This window comes from Canis lupus, chromosome 29 (assembly GCF_011100685.1).
Source record: "Canis lupus familiaris isolate Mischka breed German Shepherd chromosome 29, alternate assembly UU_Cfam_GSD_1.0, whole genome shotgun sequence".
NCBI lineage: Eukaryota > Metazoa > Chordata > Mammalia > Carnivora > Canidae > Canis > Canis lupus.
Window position 1 is genome coordinate 12,432,127 of NC_049250.1, and position 27,619 is coordinate 12,459,745.

Here is a 27,619-nt window from a genome sequence, read left to right on the forward strand (position 1 = left end):
ACAAAATTCACAGTAAGCATAATGTAAAAAATATGAGCAAAAAGTCAACCAATAAATGACACAAAAAGAAAGAAAACAGAAATAAAATACAGAAGCAGGAAGAAATACACCTAGGACAGAGGTACTGGAAGTTTCTCTCTTTACAAAAACATGTTTTTTTTTCCCACAATAAGAACAGGAGGCTTGTGTGTTCATTTTATAGGTAGAGTTAATGTCATCTCTAAAATGCCATTTGAAAACAAAGGATTTGGTCAAAATGGTGTTCCCATTCTCTGAATTCAATGCTGATGAGAGGGACATGTGGTAGAGGGGAGAGAAAAGTACAGAAATGGATTAACTCAGTGGGCTGGAAGGAAAGACTTCAGGTACTGCCAAGGCCTAGGGAGCCAGTTGGGATCACCCAGGGTACTAAGATGCGCTCATGGAAATGGAGAACGGAAGAAGATAGTAACAAAATAATGCACTATTAAACTTCCATCTTAAGGCAGTTCTGATTCCATATCCTCCATCAATTAGCTTGTCAATTAGAAAAAAATAAAAAAAGGAAAAAGCCCCACCTAGTTACTACTACTACTACTACTACTACTAACTACCATCTATAAAGGCAAAGATCATGTTACTTTGATCATTAATGCTCCTCACTTTCTAGCTCAACAAACATGTACTAGACTGAATCTGATGTGTATTTCCCTTTACTTTGGCTCAACTGATCAAAACACAGATAATCTTCTTTTTGAATTTTGGTATAATTAATCTTTCTCTCAGGATTTTTGCTCTTCATAGACTGATTTCATAGAGCTATGTGAGTATCAACAGTATATTCTAGAGTAAACAGAAAAGGAAAAGGCAGTACATCTAGCAAAATGTCATACCTGGGGGTACTTCCTGTTGTTCTTCCGCAGGGGGCATGTATACTTCTAAAATAAATAACAAAATTACAATCCATTACATATTGCTGACCAGTATTTAAAAAACAGATTGTATTTAAGTTACTGTGATTATTTTTACAGACATTTTTGGGATTTGATTGCAATGATCACAAAAACATTAGGTTTTCCCACGATTACAACAAAGAATTAGCTATAACCTGGCAAAATGTTGTTTGCTTTGCAAATGTTCTGTAAAATAGGCTTTCCGTTATCTGCCTAACTGACTCACTGCCTGGGCAAAGGAGATATGAACTAAAACCTAGGTCTTCACCACAATTTTGCATCAGACTTGATAAGAAAGCTGAGAAAAGATATTTAAAATATCTTGTTAAAATGTTTTTAACTCATAACCCTAATTTTAATGTGAACAAAAGACAAAGAAACTGAAATAGAATCCTAAAAGTAAATCCATATCCTTAATAAAGTTTCTGAAAAATACTATTCTAAGACTAGACAAAAATATGGATATGACTTTAAACATCTCGCCTTTTTCCCTGGCTACTTCAACCCATTTGCAACTAAAGAGACTGTAGACCTTATCACATAATGGTATAATAATATATTGATCTAATTCACTCTATAAAATTACATATATATGAAGATCTTCATATCTAACAACCCACTGAGCATTCCCTTAACCTAGAGATAAGACTGTATCAGCTTTCCTTTTGCTTCCTAAAGACTTGTTAATTTTATTTATTTATTTATTTATTTATTTATTTATTTATTTATTTATTTTTAAATTTTTATTTATTTATGATAGGCACACAGTGAGAGAGAGAGGCAGAGACACAGGCAGAGGGAGAAACAGGCTCCATGCACCGGGAGCCTGACATGGGATTCGATCCCGGGTCTCCAGGATCGCGCCCTGGGACAAAGGCAGGCGCTAAACCACTGTACCACCCAGGGATCCCCTTATTTATTTTTTTTAAGTTTTTAAAATTTATTTATTCATGAGCGACATAGAGAGAAAGAGGTAGGCAGAGACACAGGTAGAGGGAGAAGCAGGCTCCATGCAGGAAGCCCGACGTGGGACTCGATCCTGGGTCTCCAGGATCACACCCTGGGCTGGGCTAAAGGCGGCGCTAAACCGCTGAGCCACCCGGGCTGCCCTGCCTCCTAAAGACTTGTAACAGACTTCGGTCAAAAGGAAGAATTTTTATAGCATTTTCTAAAACTCTTGTTAATTATGCAGCTATTTGAATCATTTTCCTTCTGACACTAATTTGCTTCTAATTTTAAGAATAATACATACCCGAATGGAAGATTTGGAAATATTTTACATACAAGGAAAAAAAATCTCACCTATTCCCACTGATCACTATTAATATTCTGGCATATTTTGTTGTTTTAGTGGCAGTACTGTGAGTGCTTACTAGCTTTCTCTGTTGTGACTGGCTTGTTAAGGTTTGCGTACTGATTTTACTCTTGGTTAAATCAGAGATCTATTAGCACTTTATCATCTTCACTAATATTTTTTTCTCAGAATTTCTTTTATTTGTCATTTTAGGTTTGAAAAAACTATGTGCATCATAAAGTATTGATCACTTTGTTATTTCCATCATTGATGTTATACTAAGAAAGCCTTATTCTTATTATTGCAAGATAAATTAAATTTTCAACTGATTGTATTAAAAAAGTATACATTTAACAAATTTACCTGAAATTTATTCTGGTAACAATGTAGTGAGAGGATTTTTTAAAAGGTAATTATGAATTAATTATATCAGCACAACCTGATTTTCTTTACTCCGGAACTTGTTAAATCCACTTCAGTAAGGCTTTCAACTCCCATCTTCATGAGGGCTCCCAAACATATCAATCTCAGGTCTCACCCATCTAGTTCGTATCATTGGTATATCCAACCTGCTACTTGAAACCTCTACGTGGGAATCTCACTTCATTCCCAAACTTAAAATAAGCCTTGGTTTTCTCCTCTAAACCAGTTTCTTATATATCCTAGTTTTCTTCTTGGTAGATTGCCTCCTCATCCGACAGTTATTCAAACCAGACCAAAGTCTCCCTTTATTTCTCTTTCCTTCACAACCATCAGAAAGTTTCATCAGTTGTAATTCAAAAATACATTTAAAATACAAAACTTCCTCCTCCATGTCATTTCCACTGCCATAACATTACTCCAGGCCACCATGATCACTTCCTGGATTGGTACAATCATTTCCTAACAGGGTGGTCCCTGCCTCCATTTCTCCATTCAATCCATTTCCTAACTACGAATGAAAGTAATTGTTTAAAGTAAGTCAGAGTATGCTATATCTCATTTAAGTATTTTTCCCAGATTCCCACTGCACTTGGAATATAATCTAGATTCATTAGGTCCTCCGTGTTCACAACTGATTTGTCACCTGAATCTTTAATGCTTAAGCCAATTCAAGTTTATTTTCTATTACCTGTAACAGAAAATAATCATCCTGACACAGATGGGGAAGAAAAGAGGGTTTAGGCACAGGGTTGATATAGCCTAACCAGTACTTTTGAATAGATCACCCTAATGGCATCCTGACAAATGGATTTGAAGAACACAAGTATCTAGTTGAGAAGATGGGCTAGAAGGCTACCACTGTTGTCCAGGAAGGTGATGATGGCTGAACTAGAGCACTAGAGCCACAGAGAAAAGAATGGATTTGAAAATCATTTGTCTAGGGCTGCCTGGGCAGCTCAGTCAGTTAAGTGTCTGCCTTTGGCTCAGGTCATGATCTCAAGGTCCTGGGACTGTGCCTTGCATTGGGCTCCCTGTCCTCAGGGAGTCTCCTTCTCCCTCTCCTCCTGACTCTGCTCCCTGCTCGTGCTCTGTCTCAAATAAATAAATAAAATCTTAAAAAAAAAATAAGTCGGTCCAGCTGAACAACATAAAGAACCCAACTTTTAACCCATCCCTGCCCAAGGCTAACTCCATCTGACAAAACCACCCCCTCATTAGAGGAGCCTTGCCGAAACCAGTTATTTGCTATTGTAGTATCCTGGTTTTATCTCTTTTATCACCCTTTTCATAATTTGTAGTTACTTTATCATATTTGGCCATAAGAATGCCAATTCCAAGGAAACCAGAAATGCTATCTCCATCATCTTCGCTTGCACCCTCTTAGCCCTGGACATCCTATAGATAGCAAAGTGTCCAATACGTATCTCTTGAATACATGAATGTAGTTTGAATACAAAAAGTAAAACTATCTCTATAAAATTAACTTACCTTCTAAAATTATGTTTGAATCTTCTCCAGCATTATCTAAAAAAAAAAAAAAACCAAACACATTTTACATTATCTCACACTAGATCCTTAAATTAACTTATCTCTACTAAGATAACTAAATTTGGCTCTTTTTAGACTGGGGCTTCTTATGGAGACTCCTAAGTATTTTTTTAAATTTTATATAAATTCAGTTAATTAACATATATTATGGGTTTCAAAGGTAGAGGTCACTGATTCATCGGTGCTCATTACATCACACACCCTCCTTTTTAAAAATTATTTTTTAATGGTTCAACATCTAATATTATTCTAAAATTACCCAAAGAATATCCACTAATTACTTTTTTTTAGAGGCCAGTGATTTATCAGTCTTATGTAACACCCAGTACTCATTACATCACATGCCCTCCTTAATACCCATCACCCAATTACCTCATCCCCCACTCCCCTCTCCTCCAGTGACCCTCAGTATGTTTTCTATGATTAAGAGTCTTTTTTTTTTTAAGATTTTATTTATTTATTCATGAGAGATACACAGAGAGAGGCAGAGACATAGGCAAAGGAAGAAGCAGGCTCCCCAAGGGAAGCCTGATGTGGGACTAGATCCCAGGGCCCCAAGATCTGCCCTGAGCCGAGGGCAGCTGGTCAACCACTGAGCCACCCAACCATTCCTGATTAGGAGTCTTTTATTTGTCTCCCTCTCTGATTTATATTAGCATATCAACTTTAATTCCTAAATTATATTCAAAGAATATATCAAATAGGCCGACATCATCCCCGATGACATAAAACTTGCATAAGGGAACAATATTGACAATATGCAATTACTTCCTTGGATACTTGAACATGTCTTGTATTTTTTACTACCTCTGTCTTTATTCCACAAGCTATCAGACTTTTAATAAATATAAGGGGGGTGGGACTGACTTGCAGGAGACACCTGCTTAGAGAAAGAGCTTACCTGAACTTTCTAGCCCTTCATTTTCCGGTGGTTCATATACTAGAAGATACACAGAAAAAATAATCCGTTAGGACTACATAATTCTCACTATGACACAGCGTTCGCTCTATGGTTTCATGAGCACAGATGATGTCTCATTCGTCCTTGAACCCTGGGGCATAGTTGCTGGGAAGTGGCAGGCTGAGGAGGGGAGCAGTTTGGTGTGGAGTCAAACAAGCCCAGATTCCAAGTAGGCCAGCCCCCTTTTAGCCAAAAGAGAGCGGCAGTTACAGATATTTTTTAGTGTAAAATGGGGGAAATTAAGGTTCTTCCCCAATTACTTGTTACCAGGATCCAAAATCTGTTTACTCCCAGTGGCAGTGAATTTCCTTTCTCTATTTTTTTCATGTCTGCAGGGGAGGGTTCTGAGCTTAGGCAACAGCTCTCAGATCTTCCACTTGGGGGCAAACACTCGTGGTGCCAGCCCCACAGCACAAAGGCTCAGCTTACAGGTCCTGAACTCACTGCCCTGCACCCATCATTTCTCCTCTTGTGACCTGTACGGGGCTCAGTGGCTCTCTGTTCTGCTGTAAAAGATGCTCTGGTCTCTTCTCTCGGGTTCAGCTGGGTCACAGCTTTTTCATCAACTTCATCCCAGCTTTTTCCATTCTCCAAAAACGCCTCAAATTTTTTGGTGTGCTTAGAGCGAGCTTTCTTATTTTCCTAGCATAGTTATAAATGTATTCCTTATGATCATTTAATAAAGGAAATTTTTCGAGCACCTACTATATTTCAGATATTATTCTCAGCACTGGGTAAAGTAAGGGAAAATTTTTAATCCATCATCCTCTGTCCTTCTGGTGGTTTTGGTAAAACAAAGGGGCAGTGCCTGTTTGCTCGCTCCATTCCTTTGAACTGTGTTGTATTTAAACATGCTCAAGTCTCTACCAACTTAAAAAAAAAAAAGGCCCTTTATTGAGCCTACTTCCCTTTTCCCCATCTCTCCCCCTCCATTTCATAATCTAATTTCTTCAGTCATTTACATTTGCTGTTTCACTCCTCCTTTCCTTCCTGAACCATCTCTCTTGCGGCCCTGACTCATCCCTGACACAACTCCTCTGAGACCACCAGTGAGCCCCTTATTCCATCTAATGGAGGTGTTCCACCTTGCCAAGTTAGATCTCTCAGCAGCTCCTTCCTTCTCAAACACTACTGCCCTTGGACTTCACTGTGACCATGTTCTCCTTTTATTCCTTCTTTTCTCCTCAATCTTCATCACCTACCCTAGTCCTACCAGGCATTAAATATTAGCTTTCATGGTGGTGAGCCACAGAGCCTCCCATTCCCCCCAACTCAGTCCTCCCTCCATAAGTGATCTCAGCCTTTGGTTTCAATTACCTTATCTAGACTCAAGATTCCCAAACTTATAGCCAAGAATTAGATGTCTCTGCTGAGATCCAAGCACCAATTGGCTTATTAGATATCCCCCCTGGATGTCTTGACATACAGTCGACATGTACAGACTGGACTCATGGCCTCTTGGCTCGTTTCTGTTTTCTAGTCTTGCCTATCTTTGGGAAAAAGCACCACTATCCATCAAGGGAACAAGCTGAACAGTGGATGGGGTTCGTGACATCGTGCTTTTTCAACCCAGCTATATCCACACACATCACACCCTGTCAATTTTATCTCCTTACATGTCTCAGCTTGTCTGCTTCCTTTTACTGCCACCACCCTGGTATAAACTACTTTATCTCTGCCCTTTGAAAATGGCTCCTGCCAACGTCATTGGGAAGCCACTATCATACTAGATCAAATGCATGTTTTCAGTGCTCACCTTGCGTGGCTCCTCAGTGGCATGGGACACTGCTGAACATCTCTTTCCTGAAACTTATCTTCTCTGATTCCTCTTTTGGCAGAAAATGGGACTCGGGGCAAGATCAGATTGAGATAACCGCACTAAACTAACTAGTCTCCCCACATCCATTCTTGTTTCTTTCCAGTCTATTTGCTACATGCCAGGCAAAATGTGTATCTGATTTTGTAGTGCCTTGAATGATGCCTAAGGGTAGGTAAACATCCCAAACTATCTCTAGACATCCTCTGGACCCTAGACATAGTGCAGTCCAAGCCCAGATTAGACTGCCAGCACTCCAGACACATCTTCTCACCTCAGAGGCTTAAGACATTCCAGCCACCTTCCCCTTGACTTGTCAATGGCTCTAACTTTCACCTCCAAACTTTAGGGAAGCCTTCCCTGGTCCATTAACTAACTAGGTTTCTCTTCACTGTGTGCTCTTGTTACACACTATCCTTGTTCTCACCAGCACTTAGCACAATTGTGAGTAAACACTAAATTGAAGTTATCTGTATAATTTCTACCCTCCCCCAATATCCCCCTCTACCAGGTAAAATATAGTCTGTGGGAATATGAACCGTGTGTATGTTCCTCACTAGAACTGCTCCAGTCCTATGTTTAGGACATAAGATAGTTAATGCATATGCAGCATATGAATAAATCAATCAGATGGTAAGATGGTACTACTTGCATTTCCTAGATTTATTTAATATAGGCTAGGTATATTCAAATACATATGCTTCCTAGATTTTTTATGTGCAAAGTTGGTTCCCTCCCCAGCTTTAGTAAGCCACATGTTTTCCAGGTTTAGGTTCTAGATGTAGGGAGTTTAATACAGAATATATTCTCTTCTCCTACTGAAAAATGGTTTTGTCTTCATCCTACTTATGGCTTCATTTACATGTTCACTTGGGTTTCCCCATTCTGGTTCCTAAATTTCACTAAGGTATCTTTTTAGAACATAGTGTACAATCCTATTAATAATTCTATTACTTCCCTTTTGTTTGAAAAAGTTTAGGTTTTATAGCAACGTAATCTAAATATCTTAAAATCTTGAGATCCAAAGTGTCTCAAATCTTGATGACCCCCCTACGTCCTATTTATTACTCTTTTTAACCTGTTGAATTATACTTATTCTGATATTCTGCCTATGAAAATACATTTATTTTTACAACATCTTTTTTAACACAGTATCTAATTTTATACTTCTTTCAAGTTTGATTTTAAAGTTCTCTGGATCTAGTCTGCAAATTCCCTTCCAAACATGTTCTTTCTAGCATATTTAGACAAACATTATAATGAGTGGCAGAAATCAGAAAAGTATCTCAAGTCTCATCTCTCCATGTAATTTTTAATTTCCAAATTCCTATTTTCTCCTTTAAATTTGAAACTGAAAAAGAAAAGCTAGATGCAATCATAGTGGCCAAGTTATTTAATTCCTTATAATATCATTCATATTAAATGTCAAGCTCCCAAAACCATCCAGTACACAGAAAGTCCTCCATATTTACCTCAAGCACTATACATTTCTTCCCTCTTCTTGCTTCACACATGAAGTTATGCTCAATTGACTCTTTCCTTTTAGAGTCATTTGTGAAGGTGGTGGAATAAAAATGATACACCACTGGCTTTATCATTTCTTAGTCATATGAACTTATGTAAATCACTTACATTCTCTGAACTTTATTTCTTTCATCTGGGAAGTAGTAAAAATAGAATCTACATCATGAAGTTTAATAAGGCAGAATAGAAGTGCTTGGGAAACAAACGAAGCTATAATTGTCTAAATCTGAATCTAATGCCACTCAAGCCACAATAATTATGCCACTTTCAAGTCTGCAATGAAATTATTTTGTACCTTTCTCCATGCTAGCAGGTCCATCACCTTTAAGAGTGGGATTACTATGTAGAAGAAACTAGTCATTAAACTTTGACTAGTTCTCCACCATTTATTTATTAAAATATAATAAAGCATTATTATATTTTAATCAAAGAGAGCTATGAATATAAATGAGATAAGCTTTAGTGAATGATTTTCAACTGCTTCCAAAGGCAACTTGCGAAGAGTTTAAGAAATTAGTTAATGGCAGAACCACTGGAGGAGGTAAACAATCTCCCCAAGTAAATTCTTTGAAAACTCCCATTCATTTGGTGATTTTAAGTTATGGTATTTGTAGCTTAAAACATTATTCTCTATACTCTACAGTCAAATTATGAGTAGACTGTAAAACAAGTAGGCGGCTTAAAGTTAAGAAGCATTTCCAAACCTGGTTCATCATAGTCTTGGTATGTAAGGTCATCTGCAAAAGAGAGAATAAAACTCAGTATTAAATGGGTCATTCTATGTAATTGCTTAGCTAAAAAATACAACTTAATCTCAAATACAGAATTATACCCTTAAATATTAGTGTCTGCAGTCAGTGATAAGTACCTTTGCTCAAAAACAACTAGACAAAAGGACAAGTAAATTATTTTCATAAAAATTCCTCAAACTGGTATAAAGATATGCAAAAGTAGCATTAAGGATTCGTGTTTTGTCATGGTGCCAGTGTAGACAAGCTAAAATATGAAAGCTTGATATTCTTTTCATAATCTCATCTTGTTATAAAGCAAAAAGACTTGTATTAGGTGTTAAAATTACTTTTGACTCCTTTGAGAGAAAAATCACCAGGTTAACATAGCACTGTAACTGTAAAGGCTTGAGTAATGTTTACAATCTAATGAAAATATTCATCCAATACCTGCTTCATGGTATGTTCTTGCATCATCACCTACTATTGGCTCCATCGAATCTAAAAAGAAAAAATATACACCTCTGTCAAACATGAAAAAAATCGAACACATTACCAGATGCCATTCTAAAGTATTTACAAATTCTAATCTTCACAACTGTAAGACAGATATTATCATTACCATCTAATAAAATTTAAGTTGAATACAGTTCCATAATTTTCTAAGTCCCAAAGATAGGAAGGAGCAGAACCAGTCAGACTCCACTACATCATACTGCCTCGTCAATTTGCAAATCACATTTCCAGTGTCCTATCTACAAAGAGCAAAGTTCCAATGGTGGTTTGAAAAATACATCTCCTCTTTTCCTCATTCCTCGATGTAATATTAAACTATATTCAGGAATTTCTATAAACATCTGGGCAACCAAAAATGATTGTATTACAAAGAGGACTCTACGATAAATGAGAATATTAAACCTGGGGTAAAATGGCCTTGGCCAGTGCTCAAACAGAAACACATATCACAAACCTGGATTGTCCTGCTCATACATCATCTCTTCCATATCCTGATTATAAGCCTGTGAAGCTGTAAATTAAGAAGTGATTAGGAAATTGCAAATATATCTCAAGAACGATTATACTCAATATTCAAAATAGGAAAAACACAACATCTAATAATAACAGAATTGTAAAATCATAATGATGCTCACATTTATATTCACTCATAGAACACCCAGGTGCTACCTTTGCGAAATGCCAGATACAAAGATGAATGAGACAGTCTCCATCATCAATGGGTTTAGAATCAAACCACGAGATGGTGAAGTTACAGTCTCATTTAGATTATGCAAGTTCAACTACATTCAGTAAAAGACTAATGAGAGAGAGACTGAGAGCAAGGAGATGGCAGGTGAGCCGACCTCTCATCCACTCAGCAAGCACCTGCCACAGAGTGTGCCTGATCAAGGACACATGCACATGCACACGCACACACACACTTCCCAGCCCCTCACACTTGGACTCAGTACCTGAGGACTCCCAGACTGCAATATAATTCTAGTATTTACAAATACATATTGTTGAAACAATACAGGTCCTAAATGCCAGCCAAGAATATCATGTGGTTCTCATGTACAGAGAAAGGCATCTATTCCAGCACTGGGAGAAAAACTAGTCAACACAGGCTTTCTGAAAGATGACATGTTCCTCTCCAATGAGGCCATTATCTTCTAGGGATGTGTGACCAGTGACAACACACAATTGTGACTTTTCATTGACTTTCTAATTTAAGACAACAAAACATGCACTTCTACTGTATTTTCTGGCCTAGTAGTCCCACTACTGGGAATTTATCCTCAGGAAGCAGACGTCAAAAGCACAAAAACTATTATCACAAAGAAACATATATATGAATTCATGATATATTATATACATGTTTATATAATTAACTACATATTATATGGTATTTTATGATATAAAATATATTATTAATAGATATTCAGATAATGTTTTTCTCTCTCACAATGTTCTTTTATAGGAAAAGACTCATTCTAATTAAAAAAGGATAGTATTAAGCTTAAATCTCACCTGTCTCTTCTATATGGTAACTATCTTCAGTTTCTGAAAAGAATAACATCAAATCAATAGTACCACTTTCATAAAATTCTACAATTTTACTGTAGAGTATATTCTTAATCTATGCTTATCATTGATCTTATTTTGAAAGCAAATAATTATTAAAATAAAACATGAAAATAGCCATTAACTGTCTGCTAAACACTTTATCTTATTACTAGAACTACACCTAGAAATGCCTCACACATTCTCGTAGATCCACTCAACACCACCATAGCCTGTACTAACGACAGGATGATTTGAACAGAGTAACATAGTGACAAGGCTGGACCCAGGAAAGGGGCTAATTCCTAGTCTACTTCAAGTTCCACTGTGGTGTCCTATTTTCTCCAGAAAATAGTGTCTACAGATGGGAATACAAGGAAGAATGAAGGAAACTTTCTTTTTTTTTTTTTTTCTTTTAAGATTTTATTTATTTATTCATGAGAGAAACAGAAGCAGAGAGAGAGGCAGAGACAGGAGAAGCAGGCTCCACACAAGGAGCCCAATATGGATTTGATCCTGAGATTTCGGGATCATGCCCTGAGCCAAAGGCAGACGCTCAACCACTAAGCCACCCAGGCATCCCTGAAGGAGACTGACACGGGGAGCTAAAAGGCAAATGTGTTCATAATACTCCTAGTAGCAAAGTGCTGCTGCCACAGAATCCTCACTACTCCACTGATCCCAGTTAATGTAAAAACTATATGAAGTGTAACAACTCTTAATTTCTGAAGACTTTTAACAAACAACTTTTAAGTTCACACTAAATCTACACCCCAATTAAAGTTTAGGTCAGAAAGTAAGGTTTCCTCAATTTATAAACTTTTTAGAAATATTTCTTCCTACCCTCAATCTATAACTCCTAACCTTGAAAACATCAAATTCCCTATGTGAGTGTCTTAACTGAATTGTGTTCTATAAGGAACATCTAAGATACCAAGATTCTGAGTAACTGTCAATCTTCCTGAGCCAACCTGGCTGAAGACAGGAGGGAGCAAGAGATATTAGGAAAATGCGAAATCATTTTATCAACACCCCTACTTAGAATCATTTTTTTCCCCAAAGAAATCATATGATAATTAAAAGTCTAAAGTTCTCTTTTTAAAATAAATAAATAGGTAGATAAATAAATAAACAGATAAGTCCTAGCAACCATTTACCAATTGTATTGTGACCAGGCTACCTCTCCAACCGATTCTCATTGGCTATCAGCATGGACATACAGGCCTTAGCTTATTCATACCCAGAAGCCTAGGACAGGAGGTGAGACACATGAAAAAATAAACAGCCTAGCCACACTTCTGCTCAATCTTGGCTGCACTTTGGTATGACCTGAGGAGCTTCTACAATTGGCCATTTTTGAGATCCCACACCCCAAACATTCTAATTCACTTTGTCTGGGGGGTCAAAGTTTTTAAAAGCTCTCTAGGTGATCTTAATTGCATTCAAGATTGAAAACTATTTGTAGGAACATCAAGTACATCTTATATGGACCATATTCACAAGAAATTCTTTCTCTGACTCCACATCCAAGACCTTATGTTTCACTAGTATTCATTTTAAGTATAAAATCATATACATACAATTATATCATTTATATACTTATATATTCTGAATAAAACATTTATCAATCAAAGTACAATTTGTGGATTAAAATCTTTCGGGGTGCCTGGCTGGCTCGGTTGGTAGAGCGTGTGACTCTTGATCTTAGGGTTGTGAGTTAAAGCCCCACATTGTGCATAGAGCTTACTTTAAAATAAATTAATTTAAAAGTAAAAAAAAAAAAATCTTTCAAGAACTCATTAAAGTCTTAAAGGACCACCTTAAGAAAAAAGAACGGAGAATAGATACCATAAGAACAAAGCACATGTGCTTATTTAATGAGGCTTCAAATAACTGTGATAGTGTCACATTAAATCATAGCAGAACACAAAATATATGAAAAAGCTTTCATCATCACAGAAATTACTTGTCTCTATATGTCAACAGTGAGTAACTACAGCTCTAACTTGCCTACTGCAAACGATACAAGGCAGCTACTCAATGGATATTTAAATAACCAGCATTTAATTGAAGATACTGACACAGAACAGATGTCAGCAAAGTATGGTCTGTAGCTCAGAGCGAGCCTGTCTCCTGATTTTGTAAATAAAGTTTTATTGGAACATAGCAATACCTACCCATTTAGGTATTGTTCAGGGCTACTTTTGCACTATGACAGCAGAGCTGAGTAGTTGCAATAAAGGCCGTATGGTCTGTAAAGCCTAAAATATTGATCCTCTAGCTATTTACAGGAAAAGGTTCTCAATGCCTGGTATAGAAGCTAAGAATTATGTTCTTATGTGACTGTGACTACAGAGTTCATGTTAAAACAAGAGTCTGTGATTGCAAAGTAAAATATTTTATCAATTTTCTGAATTTCTTCTAACACATGGCACTGTAGGAAGCAGTGTAGAGTAAAAGTAATGTGCTAAAACATTTCACTTTCCATAAGGAATTTATACATTCTGACAGTTTCCTTTAAAGTGCTTTGAATCAAAATCAGGGTCTATTTATTTTAGGGAAAAACTTAGTTCTAAATGGACTTCCCAGCTTCAACTTAAAAACAAACTTCAGATAAAAATTTTGATTTTAAAGGTGTATAAGAAAGACTTCGATAATCATAACTACAAACTATTGTGTTTCATTCGGAAACAAAAATGTTGATTATTTTTTCTACCTTCATGAAATGTTCCAGTCTCCAGGGGCTCATATCTATCATCTGTATCACTTCCTACAAGGAAATCATCTTCTGGTTGTGGTTCTCTCACTTGCCCATCCTCTTCTTGTTGCACATCGTCTCCTTGAACAATCATAAAGAACAAAGTCATACGAGTTCACAACAAGGCCCACAGGCAGCAGCCAGCATGGACACATGAACCCCTTCTGAAGGGCTGCCACACACCTGTTCCTGCTGCTGCACACTCCCTGCCCCTCATCTGGACCATGGCACATAGTGTTGCCCACTCTGAAGCTCTGTCCTCATTCCGGTCAGGTGCTAGTCCACCTGAAGTGGGAAAGGTCTTCTCTCACTAGAACATGAACTCACCAAGCACAGGGACCTCATATATTTTATTTACTATGTATGCCCAGCACCTAGGGCCATGCTTAGCGATAGGAAATGCTCAATAAATATTTAAGGAATGAATAAATAAGTTTATAATTATTAATATATTTGCCTCTTCAATTATCACAAGGTTAGAGATCACTTGTGACCTCTTATTGAGAAGTGGCATAAAACTCCATGTAACAATCTTAACTCTATATGGAGGTTCTATTGCAAAGAAGAGCTAGATACCTCTCTAAGCTATATGCTAGGTCATCTACATTAGGCCACCCATGTTACTTTACCTTGCATCTAAATATTGCTGTGTCTAGCCTGTAAGTTATGCAGAAATGCCCATTTTTCTCTTCTGACACCACTTTTATGATATACTGAACTATTCTGCTTCTTTTGTGTAGATGTTGGATATGCTACATTATCCCTCTGCAATATGGTTTAGCTTGTCATTAACGGTGTAAAAAATTCTCCCAATAGTAACTTGATATGGCTTCAAGCAGAGTAGGTCCTATACATAACACTCTAAACAAGCCAACTCAAGTGACTTAGCTGCATTCACAGGGCAGTGAAGTGGTTAGGAGTGTGAGGTCTGGAATGTATGGCTCCAGATTTAGTTTTTCCACACCAGCTGTGTGACCCTGGAGAAGTTACATGTCTACCTGGTGTCAAGGATTTTTCTTCTATAAAAAGGAAATAATAAGCAGTGTTATGAGGATTAAAGCACTTGGAAAGCTGCCTTGCCCAGAATAAGAATTTAAGTGTTATTGTTAATGTTGTATCATTCTTGTTACCAACTTCATCATCATTGTACGGATATTGCTATTTCTGCTGCCACTGGACTCTCCTCACACACTGCAGCAAGGCTTCCTTCCCTCACCTTTAGTATGGCATAGTGATGCTCTCCACGGGTACTGAACTACGTGGGCTCATTACTGCCACACTATGTATCTGTTTTCTGTCTTTTCATCACAGCCTGCTACATCGTTTCTCCTCATTTCAGATTTTCTGCTTATCAGCAAACCAGACACCAAGTCTAATTTCTGTCACTGATTTTGCCTTACAGCCCTTTCCATATTCCTTCTAGCCATAGTATGTTCTGCAATGCAACTTCATGGTTTTCATGTGAGCAGGATTTAGTTCTCAGCCACCGCTAGGTAATGGAAAGTCTCTGTTTTCTGTAGGGAAACCAACCAAACATCCCACATTATCTGTGAGTCTCCCTTGCTCAGTCAGTGACAGCCTGGTATGAGCAAAACGTTCCCTGAAGGCTGACTATGTCTGAGGCAATGCCAAGCCCTCTGCAGCCATTACAGTAACCCAAGGAAGTAAGTACTATTATCCCCCCCTTCAAAGGACAAGGAACTTGAGAGACTCGGCTGATGCCGCACAGCTAGTCCGTGGTAGCTACAGGGCCTGAAACACAATAGTGAAACAATGCTGTGGATAGTCTACCACAGAGATAGTGGTCAGGGAGGCCACTTAGTCGGTTAAGATGTGAAGACTGGAACACACACACACACACACACACACACGCAAGATATAACAAGTACAAAGGCCCTGAGGCAGACAGACTTGGCAATTACAAGGAAAAGAGAGGTCGTTTGAGCTAGAGAAAAGTAACTGAGGGGAAAAAAAAAGAAAAGGACCAGCTCTACACAAGGCACATCAAATGCAGACCCAACTGGATGCTGTTGCAGCCATCATGCAGGAGGGGATGGTGATGCTGCCACCCTGCCATCCAGGTACGTGCTGGAGGCTAAATCAGCAGGACCTGCCCGTGAGGTTACATGAGGCAAGAAGAGGAGAGAGAAAGTAAGGAAAACCCCCAGGTTTTTAGCTTCAGCTACTAAGTAGAGAGGAGACCATGACCTAACATATAAAAACATACAGTAAAAGCCAAATTTTAAGGAGTGGAGGAAGAGCTATGAAATGCAAAGGAGTCAAGAATTCTGTTTAAGTACATTTTGAGTCTGAGATACCCACAAAACATGGACATCAACAGGCAGCGGATAAACCAGGAGCTCGGACAAGATGGGGCTGCACATACACACTCAGAAGCAACACAAATAACATTTAAAGCCACAGCTGCTGTGAATTTCTAAATAAAGAAGAGGAAGGCTTGTGGCCAGAAACCCAAGGGTGCTGACTTGATGTCTTCCCCTTCTATCTGGCTTCCTACACCCACCCACCCAAACGTCTACCATATCTGCCCATGCTTCTCTCTCCCCACCTTGGCTAAATTCAGTTCGACTGACCATCATGACCCACTTGGATCACCAGTACAGCCTCCCATCTCATCTTCCCCGCAGCATACTCCCTCCACTTGTGTTCATGCTGCAGACAGAAGGCAGCACCCCTGGCACCCTCCACTGGTTCCGGTTACTCTGTGAATCAAGTACAAACACTTTCCTCCTATGTACTCTACGGGCCAGCCACCCTGATCTACTCTCGGATCCTCTTGTCCTCTGGGATTTTGCACATGCCACGCCCTTTGCTTAGAACCTTCTCGGAACAACACTTGCCTAGTGCAGTACGACGCCATTGTTCAGCTACGAAGGCAGAAAGTCACCTCTTCTAAGAAGGCTTTCCTAACCCCAGACTCTACACCAGGCCCACAGAGCCGTTACATTTCACCGTTACGGCACTGACCTCATTATATGGCAATCACTTATTTATTTAGAGTGGTGTATCATCCTTGTGTTAGGTTAAAGCTAAAAGATGTAGGAGGGAAAGCTTATGCTTGCTGCTTGCAGAGAGAGGTAAATGCACGATCTGGTGAAGTGGCTCCCCTAGCTGAGCAGAACTGGTAATGAAAGGACCTGGGTTCCTAGACCCTAAACAGCCAATGGCAAAAACCTACAGCTTAGCCACAGCTGGTCTCCCCAGCAGAGCACAGATAGAGCTGGATGAGGTGCTTTATACATGACCCCCAAAACATCTAAGACTGAGTCTTAGTTTAGCAGGCCTGCTAAAGCAGTTTCAATGACAGAGAATCCCATTTGTTTTTAAGAAACATAATTTTTTTCTTTTAGGACTTTCTTTGCCTCACACCAAACCATTAGGCATATCAGGATACCACGTGTTCTGCCTTTGAAATCCCTTTGTGAGTTACATCTTGCGGTTAGGCTCTCTGCTTTTATCGAGGGATGTTACAAGAAACAGTCTCATAAAATCTTAAAACATGGGTTTTCAAAGTATCATTTAATATTCTCTGTACAGAACTGCATATATTAGAAATGCTTTAGAAGTTAAGAGCTGAGAAAATGTTTTATATTCTCTAAGTAGACAGCATTTCCTCTCTGGTAACATGATTGACATAATTAAAAGTTTTCCTCTATGCTTTGGCGACCACCCAAGTATGCAGCAGGCTTAGGCTGACAATAGCATCCAGATAGCCCATTACAGCTTGCTTGCTTGTGTTCTATTTTCCTCCTCCCTGTTCTTGCCATCTGTTCTTGATATAGCTTGGTCTTAACTTGTTTATTCTCATTTATTCTTACCATTTCTTTATTATTTCTATGCAATACGTTCCTTAACAGTAAGGTGGGGAAATATAAAACAAGTCTAGTGCTCTTTCAGAAATACTTGTCCTCTAATAATTAAAAAACCCACTCAATTATTATCTAAATTTAAAAATAATATCCAAGTCACTTTATGTCATTAACCATTATTTCAGCAAGCAGTGCACAAGAAAATGGATTTTAAATCATACCATGTTCTGTGTATACTGCCTCATGGAGAAGGGACTCAATTTGTACTTCTTGTACTTCATCTTCAGTGTTCTGAGGTCCTAAAATGATGACAAAACATTACCAAGTAGAAAAAAATCTAGATATTAATGGAGAACATGAAACATGACATCCATGTACACACATTCAAACAAATATATTTGGTTCACCAAACTATATGCTACCTTTTCACATCAGCTTAGCACTTTTTTTTCCTATGTTGATACAGTAAATATTTAAGATTGGTTTTATTTTGGCAGCAGACATAAATTTAACAAAAACCTCACAGTGCAAAATTATTTCAGTTTCTAATTAACACAATTCACAATAATGAGAGAAAAAGGAAAATGGGATGGGCAAAGCTTTCAGAAAGGGAAGTACTGGGAAATAAAGATTAAAATGTAGAAGATGAAGCCAAAATGCATTAAGCTACAAGGTGGACCACTCTCTTCCCTGATAGTCAGAGGAAAGGGCCACCTGGCTGGTGTGAAAACTGAGAGGGTTGGGATTGGCTGACTACTCCCCAAAGCTGAGTAGAAGATCCTCTATTATAACTGACAGCCCTTTCAGCTTTAGAGAAACCCATTTGATAGTCAGATCCACAGATTCAAAGAGGTATAAATTACAAAAATCAACAATATCAATAACAACATTTCAACAACACCGCGGTGTTTATCAGCTTAGCAGGTTTGTTGCAACATCACAAAACAAACAGGAAGCTACAATGACATTGACAAAATGATAAATTTTCTGTTTAACAAACATCCATGTTCAGTACATTGAAGTAATGCTAGACTTAGTATCCTGAATGCTGTCACATGAAATAATGCCAATGACATCAGTTAGTTACACTGACTACAATCCTCAATGATAAAAGCAGAGTAAGTTCATTTGAACTTCAGGTAGGAAAAAAGTTTAAGAACATGTTAAGGCCAATCACATTAAAAAAACCATTCCTGAAGCACAAAAAGTGCCTTCTATTTTTACAGATGTTTGTATGTCACAAACCATTTTTATATATATTTGCATATAATTACAGAAGAGCCTGCCAATCTCCATTCTTCCCTCCTCATCTCTCACAATACCCATGACAGCTTCCTAAGCAATTCCTAGTTTTACGACTGCTGACAGCACCATCCATAGAGAATCTAATATTAGTAACTGAAGTGGATGGCATGCTGCTCCTCTGCTTAACCCTTTAATGGCTTCCTCTGCCCAAACAGATGAAAATCTAAGCTCCTTACAACAGAATAAGCCCTCCACCATCTAGCCCTCACATGTCTCTCCAGAATCACCTGCTACCAGCACTGGCTTTGAATTTGGTAAGTCCACTATACTGTTTCATCTTTCCACGAATCTGTGATGTTCCTCCTTTCCTCTGAGTAAGATTAGTAGAGGCAGAAGCTAGATTGCAATGAGTTAAAAACTGACTGAAAAATAAGGCAAAGAAAGCAACTGTAGATTCTTTTTTCAAAAATCTGGCTAGTACCAGGACAGGAACTGGAGGGCAAATAGAAAGTACTGTAGGGACCAAGAGGGGGCTTATTTTATTGTGTTGGAATGAAGAGATATTGTACCTAGGTTTGTAGAATAGGTAGAGAAGATGAAGAAGCCAAACTCCTAGATAAGAGAAGGGCTGAAAAGGCAACATTTAAACTAAACCAGCTATTGCCAAGAAGTTAAAAAGGATCTGAGTTGATAATGAACTGTTGGATTTAGAAGGACAAGTTATCAGTTAATGTGTAGTAGTATTAACAAAACAAAACAGAAAAAGGAGAGCAGGAGCAAATGGCACATTTCAGAGTAGGTATTAGGTTGAAAAAAAGATTTCTCAAGGATAAATTTATTTAGTGCAGTGTTTGAGACGCTAAATCCAAATATGCATTTAAATTACAAAACTTAAAAAAATAAAAAAAGCTCTTTTGCTCCAGAGTTATGGTATTCTAAAGGAACAGAAGGGAGACAGTAAATCCTGGGATTATATTTCAAGCAAATAAAAAAAATCCAAGCAGCATATTGATCTTAAAAGGGAGAAAATAAAATCAAATATTATTCATACAGTGATAATAAAATCAGCCAAAGTACTTTCATTGCCAGTAAATATGTAGTGTCATACCAAACACTTCCAATAGGTGGCAAAATGAAACCAAATTTTGGAGAGTGATTTGGTAAATGAAAAAATGTGCAGCAACTGAATAATACTTTGCAATAAATATCACAGTACAAACAGGAAGTGAGAGTAATAGATGCAGATTTTATTTGCCAATTTATTCACCGATTTTAGGAGTTTTCCTTCTGTGGGTCACAGGGCCTTGGGTGACTAAGGAGATAGTGGAATTCATCTGAGTTTATGTGGATACAGAACAGGCCTCCTTCAGCATCCTGTGGAGGTGTGGGAAGTCTCTGATATAGAAAGGAGACTTTTGTACTAAAAAGACTGGGAGCCCAGTAAGTCTCCTCTGTTAGTGGAACAGACGATGACAATACTAGCGTACATATCTAACTGTACTTTCACTGCAAGAGGTTCTGGAACTGGAGTCCAAAAACCTCGCATTTAGTTCACGATGTTCCTAACTGCACCATCATCTCCTCTGTGCCCTTGATTCTTGAGCTCAGAAATTAAAATTATCCTGTGTAGTTTTACTAGAAAACACGTAAGTTCACTCCAAAATCTCAGAAGAAAAAAATACTTTAAATATTAAATATATTAAATACTAATTATTTTAAGTTAAATATTCTATAAACATCATGACAAATTATGGGTAAAACATGATTCTGGAAACTGCAAATTGGATAGCTGGTAGGCAGAGGCTCCAGCCAGAAGTCAGGAGAGCTTACCTGAATCCTCAATAACCTGCTCCTCCAGCCAAGGGTATGGCTCAGCTTCTTCCGGTGGGACTGTTGGCTTTGAAGCAGATCTTTCTTTAAGGCCTGCATTTTTATTCACAAAGTTAACTTAAGTTTTCTTCTTTCTTTTTTTGACATATTAAACCAGGAAAAACAATATGCTTGAATACTTCATCAATTGTGCAAGGAATTCAGTTTCCAAGACTTCATATTACATGAAAATGTGGATGTGCTTAAAAACTGAACTAGGAAAACCGGTTGCTCTGTAACTTCACGTGGGCCTTGAACATCTTTTTACCTAAGTTAACCTTTCACTTAAAAACAATAAGATAAAAAAAAAAATCATTGCCTAAACGTTCCCAAATCTCTAAAATAGAGTCATGCCTGAACTTGCCAAAAGAAGTTCAGTATGAGGTCAGGCCCGTGTTCAGAAGTGATTAATTAATTGCTGCTTGAGCTCTGAATCCAGCAGTAAAACAACTAAGATACACCTGAATTTTGTTTGCATGCCATATTTTGATTGATATATAATTACTTGTTCTTCTTGAAAAGTATAGTTAAAAATGAGAACAAATCATACGTAACTAGTTATAATCTTCTAAAGATACCACTTATGATCATACTGTTCTATAAAGAGCTAAAAGACATGAAAACGAAGGTGTGGTTTGTTGTTTTTTAATGTCTTAAGGACTATAAAACATCTAGAGTAACTGAACATGAAAGCTGATTTTAAAGTCAAAATTAGTCTAAAAATCTAGTAGACTAAATTATTTCTTTGATGTTTTATATGAAGAACATTAAAATACATCCTCAACTAAATACAACTGTTTCAGAAAGATTAACTTGGTTCCAGAGTCTGTGGGTTCCATTCACCAACCCCTGGCTCTTTACTACCCCCAGCGAGAATCTTGTACCAACAAGTGTTACTAGAGATGTGTTGTGCAGGGCATGTCAGTAGCCTACAGTGGAAAGGTCAAAATAGAATCGAGAAGCATTTTTCTACTCCTCAGCACTTCATATCATTCTTAACATACATATGCTATCGTATCTGCAAAATTCCCCACGTCTTTTACTTCTCTTTGATTGTTTATATTTTTCCTGACTGTTCCCCCTTCATTCTTCTTTCATTGGCAAAAACACATTCCAATCTTCTCCCCAATCCCAGAAAGAGTGACACAGAGATACACAGGATCCTACCTCATCACTTATATTTAGTTACTTATCTTCCACACCATTTACATAAAAAACCTAATACTATTAAAACAAACACCAATGGACACAGCTGTGTTCTATTCCTAACTATATAGTGACTTCTAACTATAATGAGATTCCAAAGGGATAATACACAACCACGGATCCAAAACGTAGTTCGATCTCAGGGGGTGACAGGTAGAGATGAAGGCTTTATTAATAAAACCTATTACATTTCAAATTCCAAATTCAGGCCTGAAAACTTCCATGCTCCTTCCCATTTACTGAATCCATTCTTGAGCCTCTCGATTGTTAACAGAACGGGTATGAAACTATGCATTGCTACGTTCTGCTGAATGAACAGGGTAAACTTTCTGAATTGTTTCATGGATCTTTGAACTCTCAGCACCTCAGAAAACGCCTGGCACATAACAGGTACCCAGTAAACACTTGCTCAAGGGCTGAACACACCCAATGATATGGTTACTCTGCTGGATTCAGTGGCTGCTGAGATCCTCTGTAGGACCAGTGCTCCTTAGCTGTAAGAGAGAAGCTAACGGCTGTAAAGGTGGGAAAAGGGACTCATATCAGTTTCTTGTGACTATTACCAAAGAGATTCAGATCTATGCTCCAGCATCCACCACTACAGAGCTCTGGGCCTCATTTGCCTGGGGCAGTCCCAGTTTCTGTGTGTTGGAATCGTATTTCTTCCTCAAAAATATCTCAGTTTGGATGAAAACTTACAGAGTCATTCTTCACTAATCCTCTATGTAGCAGGTTTTCAAATTGTGCTCCACGGGTTCAATAAGCAGTGAAATATTTCCCCATCAAACAATAAAGATTTAAACTCCCTGAAAATCCCATTCTTATTAGATTTCGAGAAGTTTCATTTGAAAACAATTTTTGATGTGAGAAGTGCTTGACAACTACTAGCATACCAATATTTAGACATATGGTTCTCCTCACTGTCAGCTTTCTCTGTATCAGCTGGAGTCATTTGTCTCTAAAATTGAAATTGTAAAACCAGAGGAGAAAGCAAAAGCATATAACGAGAGAAAGTACTGAGCACTTTTCTTTTCTGTCCAAAGTGCAGTTGAATTGTAAATTTATTGAAACCTGGGCACAGCTATTTTCCAGAGGTTAAATAGTCACAAAAAATAAACGATATTGTAAACCTCAAAGAAGTTGGAGATCATATTAACACATCTCCTCCCCTAGATCCCTATTAACTTTGAAAATTAAACACATACACACACACACAAAACACCACATTCAAGACTAATTCTTATTAGTCTGATAAGCTATATGGAAGAATTAGACCTTTATAAGTTTTCATTGTGATGTGTTGGGAAAGTATATACTGCCACCCAAATCTACTTTAGTCCATGAATAAAGTGTTCCTCAGGAAAGAGTGGTAAATCCAGGTCTCATATAAGATTTTAAGGCAAAAGTAAGAATTACACAAAAAAATACACATAAGGTCAATTAGTCATCAAGGGAAAGGCTTTCAGATTGGATTTATTATAAGGTACAAATGGCAAAGAGGGAGCACTGAAAATATTCAAAATTACATTATGAAACTAATGTCATCAGTCTTGATGTTCCTGGGGCTACATGCAACAAAACACCAACTTACACTCAAGTGAAAAGGAAATTTATTGGCTAATCTCACAAGGAGTGCAGAGATGGGCGGGCTTGCTCTCAGCAGTAGCTTCACCCTCATGCTGACAACTGGGGCTCCCCCGCCCTGGGGCTCCCCCTCCCCCCGGGGCTCCCCCCCCCCCCCCCCCCCCCCCCCGCTGCAAGCTCCTTTTGGACCAGAGAATGTCCAGAAGCAAAGAATCACCTTTTGCTCTGCTTCTCTTAGACTTGGAAGTCTTTGCTGGAAGCAGAAGCTTTCAGCAATTCTTTCACCTTTAAGAGTTAAATCCAGAAACCACTTCCATTCCTAAACTAGCAAAAGTAACAGGATAACCACAATGCCTGAAAGTAATTATCTAGCGTTGAATGAAAGTCAATCACAACAGCCCTTGCATGATTTGAAAAATCAATTAATTGTCTTAAAACATACCTTGCTTTTAGTTCTTTGGGCACATCAGAAAAATTAGGAAATTTTAAAAATGTCTGCATTTAATAACCATATAATTTTTCCTACCATTTTAATTAAAAATGGAAGAAGTTATAAAAAAGTGATATGAACACTTTTTAAGTCAACCATTCATACAGCAAACTTGATTATCTGACACAGTCACTTTAGTCCAATATTAGCTTACTTCTTTCACTGCTACCCCACTATACCTGACAGCAATGGGAAACACAGGTATTTTCTTCCCATCTACATGTAGCAATTTAAAACTTACTAAATTGCATATGGCATTCATTCACTCAGCAACTATTAAGCATCTACCAATGCAAGGCACTGCTCTACGGAAAATGAACACGGAAAAACCCTACCTCTCACAGGGAAGGAACAACTTAAAAAATAAGAAACATGAAATATTTAGTGTATACTAAATGGGGAAGATATGGGACAGGGAGAGCCTGGCCATCAGGGAAAGAGGACAGGCTATCTACAGTGAACTGATGAAGAAAGGTCTCACTGATGAAATGTGAACAGATTCCTGAAGGAAACCAGGGATGGGGCCCTATAACTTGCACTGGGGAAGAATGCTCCAGGTAAGGCTCTGGGCCAGCAAGTACAAATTCCTCAGCTGCTCTGGGACAAGGGCAAGAGCAAAGTGCTGGGAGTGAGGAAGAACCAGGTGACAGAAGCAGCTAGAAAAAAGGAGTAAGGGCATGAGAAACAGAGAGGTCCTGGGGCTACTGGATCATGGAGCTATTCCCTCTGACTAGAAATAAAGGATTCATTTTTTATAAGAATTCTACACACACCACTTCCTCGACAAAATCTGGGAAAGAACTACAAGTAGGACTTCATGTACTTAGCCCATAAGAGCCAAAACATTTTCAAAAACTGGCTTATTGGTGTGCCTGGGTGGCTCAATGAATGGTTGAGCGGCTGCCTTCAGGTCAGATCGTGATCCCAGGGGTCCTAGGATCAAGTCCTATATCCTGCTCCTCACAGGGAACCTGCTTCTCCCTCTGCCAATATCTCTGCCTCTCTCTCTGTCTCTCATGAATAAATAAAATCTTAAAAAAAAAAACTGGTTTATCAATCTTTGGCTTACTGATTTGGTAGTGCACAGATGGAAGAAAATTTTGATCTTACCTCCCCAGGTTACTCCAGCTGCTGTTATTCAAAAGGGAAGAGCTCAGGACTGCTGCTGCTTCAAATGCAAGTAGTCTAACAGTATAAATCAATATACCCCAAGAATAACCCTAACAGGTACATGAACTTGAAAAATATTCCAGAAAATCAATAAAACAGAAAGATGCACACACTGATTGACCACACTAACCCTCACTGTTGCTCCTTGCTTGTATCATCAGCAAATACAGATCCTAGCAGATATCTCAACTGCAGCCCTGTCAAAGTTCTGCCAGAATTAAAAGAGCTGCCCCATGATATATAGTAAGAGCCATTCCAGATGCAAAGCATCTTCACACGACCCAAGAGAGACAGATTGCAGGAAGAGTAAAACTGCCAAAAGGGTTGCTAAGAGCCCGGGTTTCAGGACCACTGAAGGGTCTCCACAAAGACTAGAATGCAGTGGACTTGTCTGAACATCTGCAACATGAGATGGTGTACAGGAGCTCAGGTTTGTGAACCAGGAGGGCTGCCAGTGAATTCCATCTGAATCCCATCTTGAACACATTACCACTGAAGTCCGCTTTGCCTTCCACAAGTTGGAAAGGGGATAAAATTATCTCCTTAGAAGGGTTTCAAGAATTATTAAATGTACATTTATATTTGATTATTAAATTAAGTACATACATCTTTTCCACAAATTAATTTTTCCCTTCAATTCTTCTAAAAAAAAAACAAATTTACCACTTTCCCTCCACACATACGACATGAACACAGCTATCGGCAGCCTCCAAGGTGGTTATAGCATACTGCAAAACTGCAGAAACACCTGCTTCCTTCTTTAAAGATTGTTTTCTTCTTTTTAATATTACTCAATAGCATATACAGATCTGAAATATTTTTAAATGATCTGTGTTTTATATGTTCATCATTCAGTAAACATATATTGAGTGCCTATTATTCTCTGCTGCTATGACAGGTACTGACATAAATCACAGTCCGGCAAATATCCAGGAAAGGAAGCAAAGTGATGAGCATGATAAATGGAAGACACACAGACCCACCACCTGGGAGGATCGGAGAAAATGTCTATGTAGACATGATGACTCAGCTGGATCTGCAGCAGAGGTGGAAGGTAGCCCACCACATGAGCTGGAACACATTGTAGGCAGAGCGGAAGAGTGGGCAGTGCCGGTAATAGATGGCTCCGGTTCATTATTTTCTTCCTCAACCCCTTGTTTATTTCGTTACATTTCACTGTAGGGACTGCAGTCACCTTGTCACTTCTATCTCCAGTGCCTAGTACAGCCTGGTATGCTGCAGATACTCAAAATATTTGATGAATGGATCAATAAATGCAAAATAGAGATGACGCAGCCCACAGATATACCATACCAAAAATAACACAAAAGCTTTAAGTGTATGTCTTCCTCTAATCTCTTAGGATATACAAGAGAGGTGATGTCTGAGGCAAGGAAGAAATAAATGACAACTCTATGATATACAGATGCTAATGCAGAGTGATAAATACACATAAAGTGAAACCAAATGAGGTATGAAATGAGAACAAAGAAAAGGAGAATAGATGACTTTCTGCTTTGTAGGGCTTACAATATTGAAGCTTTTATGAAAATTGGTTTCTATGTAAAATTGATATTCAAACTGGTAATAAACATCTAGGTCCTGTGGTTTTATCTTCAGGCCAACAGAGGAGGAAGGACCTGAGGCTGAAGACTGTTCCTGAGGATCTTTTCAGATGACCTCAAACAAGATTTAAAAACAAAAAACAAAAAACCAAACAAACAAACAAAAAACAAAAAAACCCCCAAGATTTCCATGAGAAAAACACAGATCGGCTCTATAACACCCACCCTTCGGTTTCTTAAGAATGAAAACTTTCTCTTTAGATAGAACAGGGGGGAAATGAACAATGTGCCAGCTCTTTATGCATATCCAAACACCAGCTAGTTCTCACAGCCACATGAAGGAAATGTATCATCTTAATTTACAAATGAGGAACACTGGCATTTCCAAGATGCCTTTTATAGTGAAATAATCCAAGTTATCAATTTAGAGAATTGTTACCAATGGAGAGTTATTCCAGGAGAAGGAATAGTGGAGGACAAAGAAGAAAGGAACCCAAGCCAGGAGATGCAGCTTAAGTCACCAGACCCATTTCACAGAAAATGACACTACAGTTAAAACATTTAAAATTAAAAATCAGACCTGTGTATGATGTTTACCTGTTTTTTTTTTTAAAT

General features: G+C 38.2%; 1 protein-coding gene across 1 annotated transcript in view; it reads right to left on the reverse strand.

The window, feature by feature from the left end:
• ASPH (aspartate beta-hydroxylase) overlaps positions 1 to 27,619 on the reverse strand; it is a 182,423-nt gene that overhangs the window by 124,894 nt on the left and 29,910 nt on the right. The window contains 10 exon segments of the mRNA NM_001375359.1: positions 873 to 917; positions 4,138 to 4,173; positions 5,099 to 5,137; positions 9,203 to 9,235; positions 9,677 to 9,727; positions 10,197 to 10,253; positions 11,255 to 11,287; positions 14,004 to 14,126; positions 18,097 to 18,174; positions 20,951 to 21,043. Coding sequence (NP_001362288.1) covers positions 873 to 917; positions 4,138 to 4,173; positions 5,099 to 5,137; positions 9,203 to 9,235; positions 9,677 to 9,727; positions 10,197 to 10,253; positions 11,255 to 11,287; positions 14,004 to 14,126; positions 18,097 to 18,174; positions 20,951 to 21,043 — 588 coding nt within the window.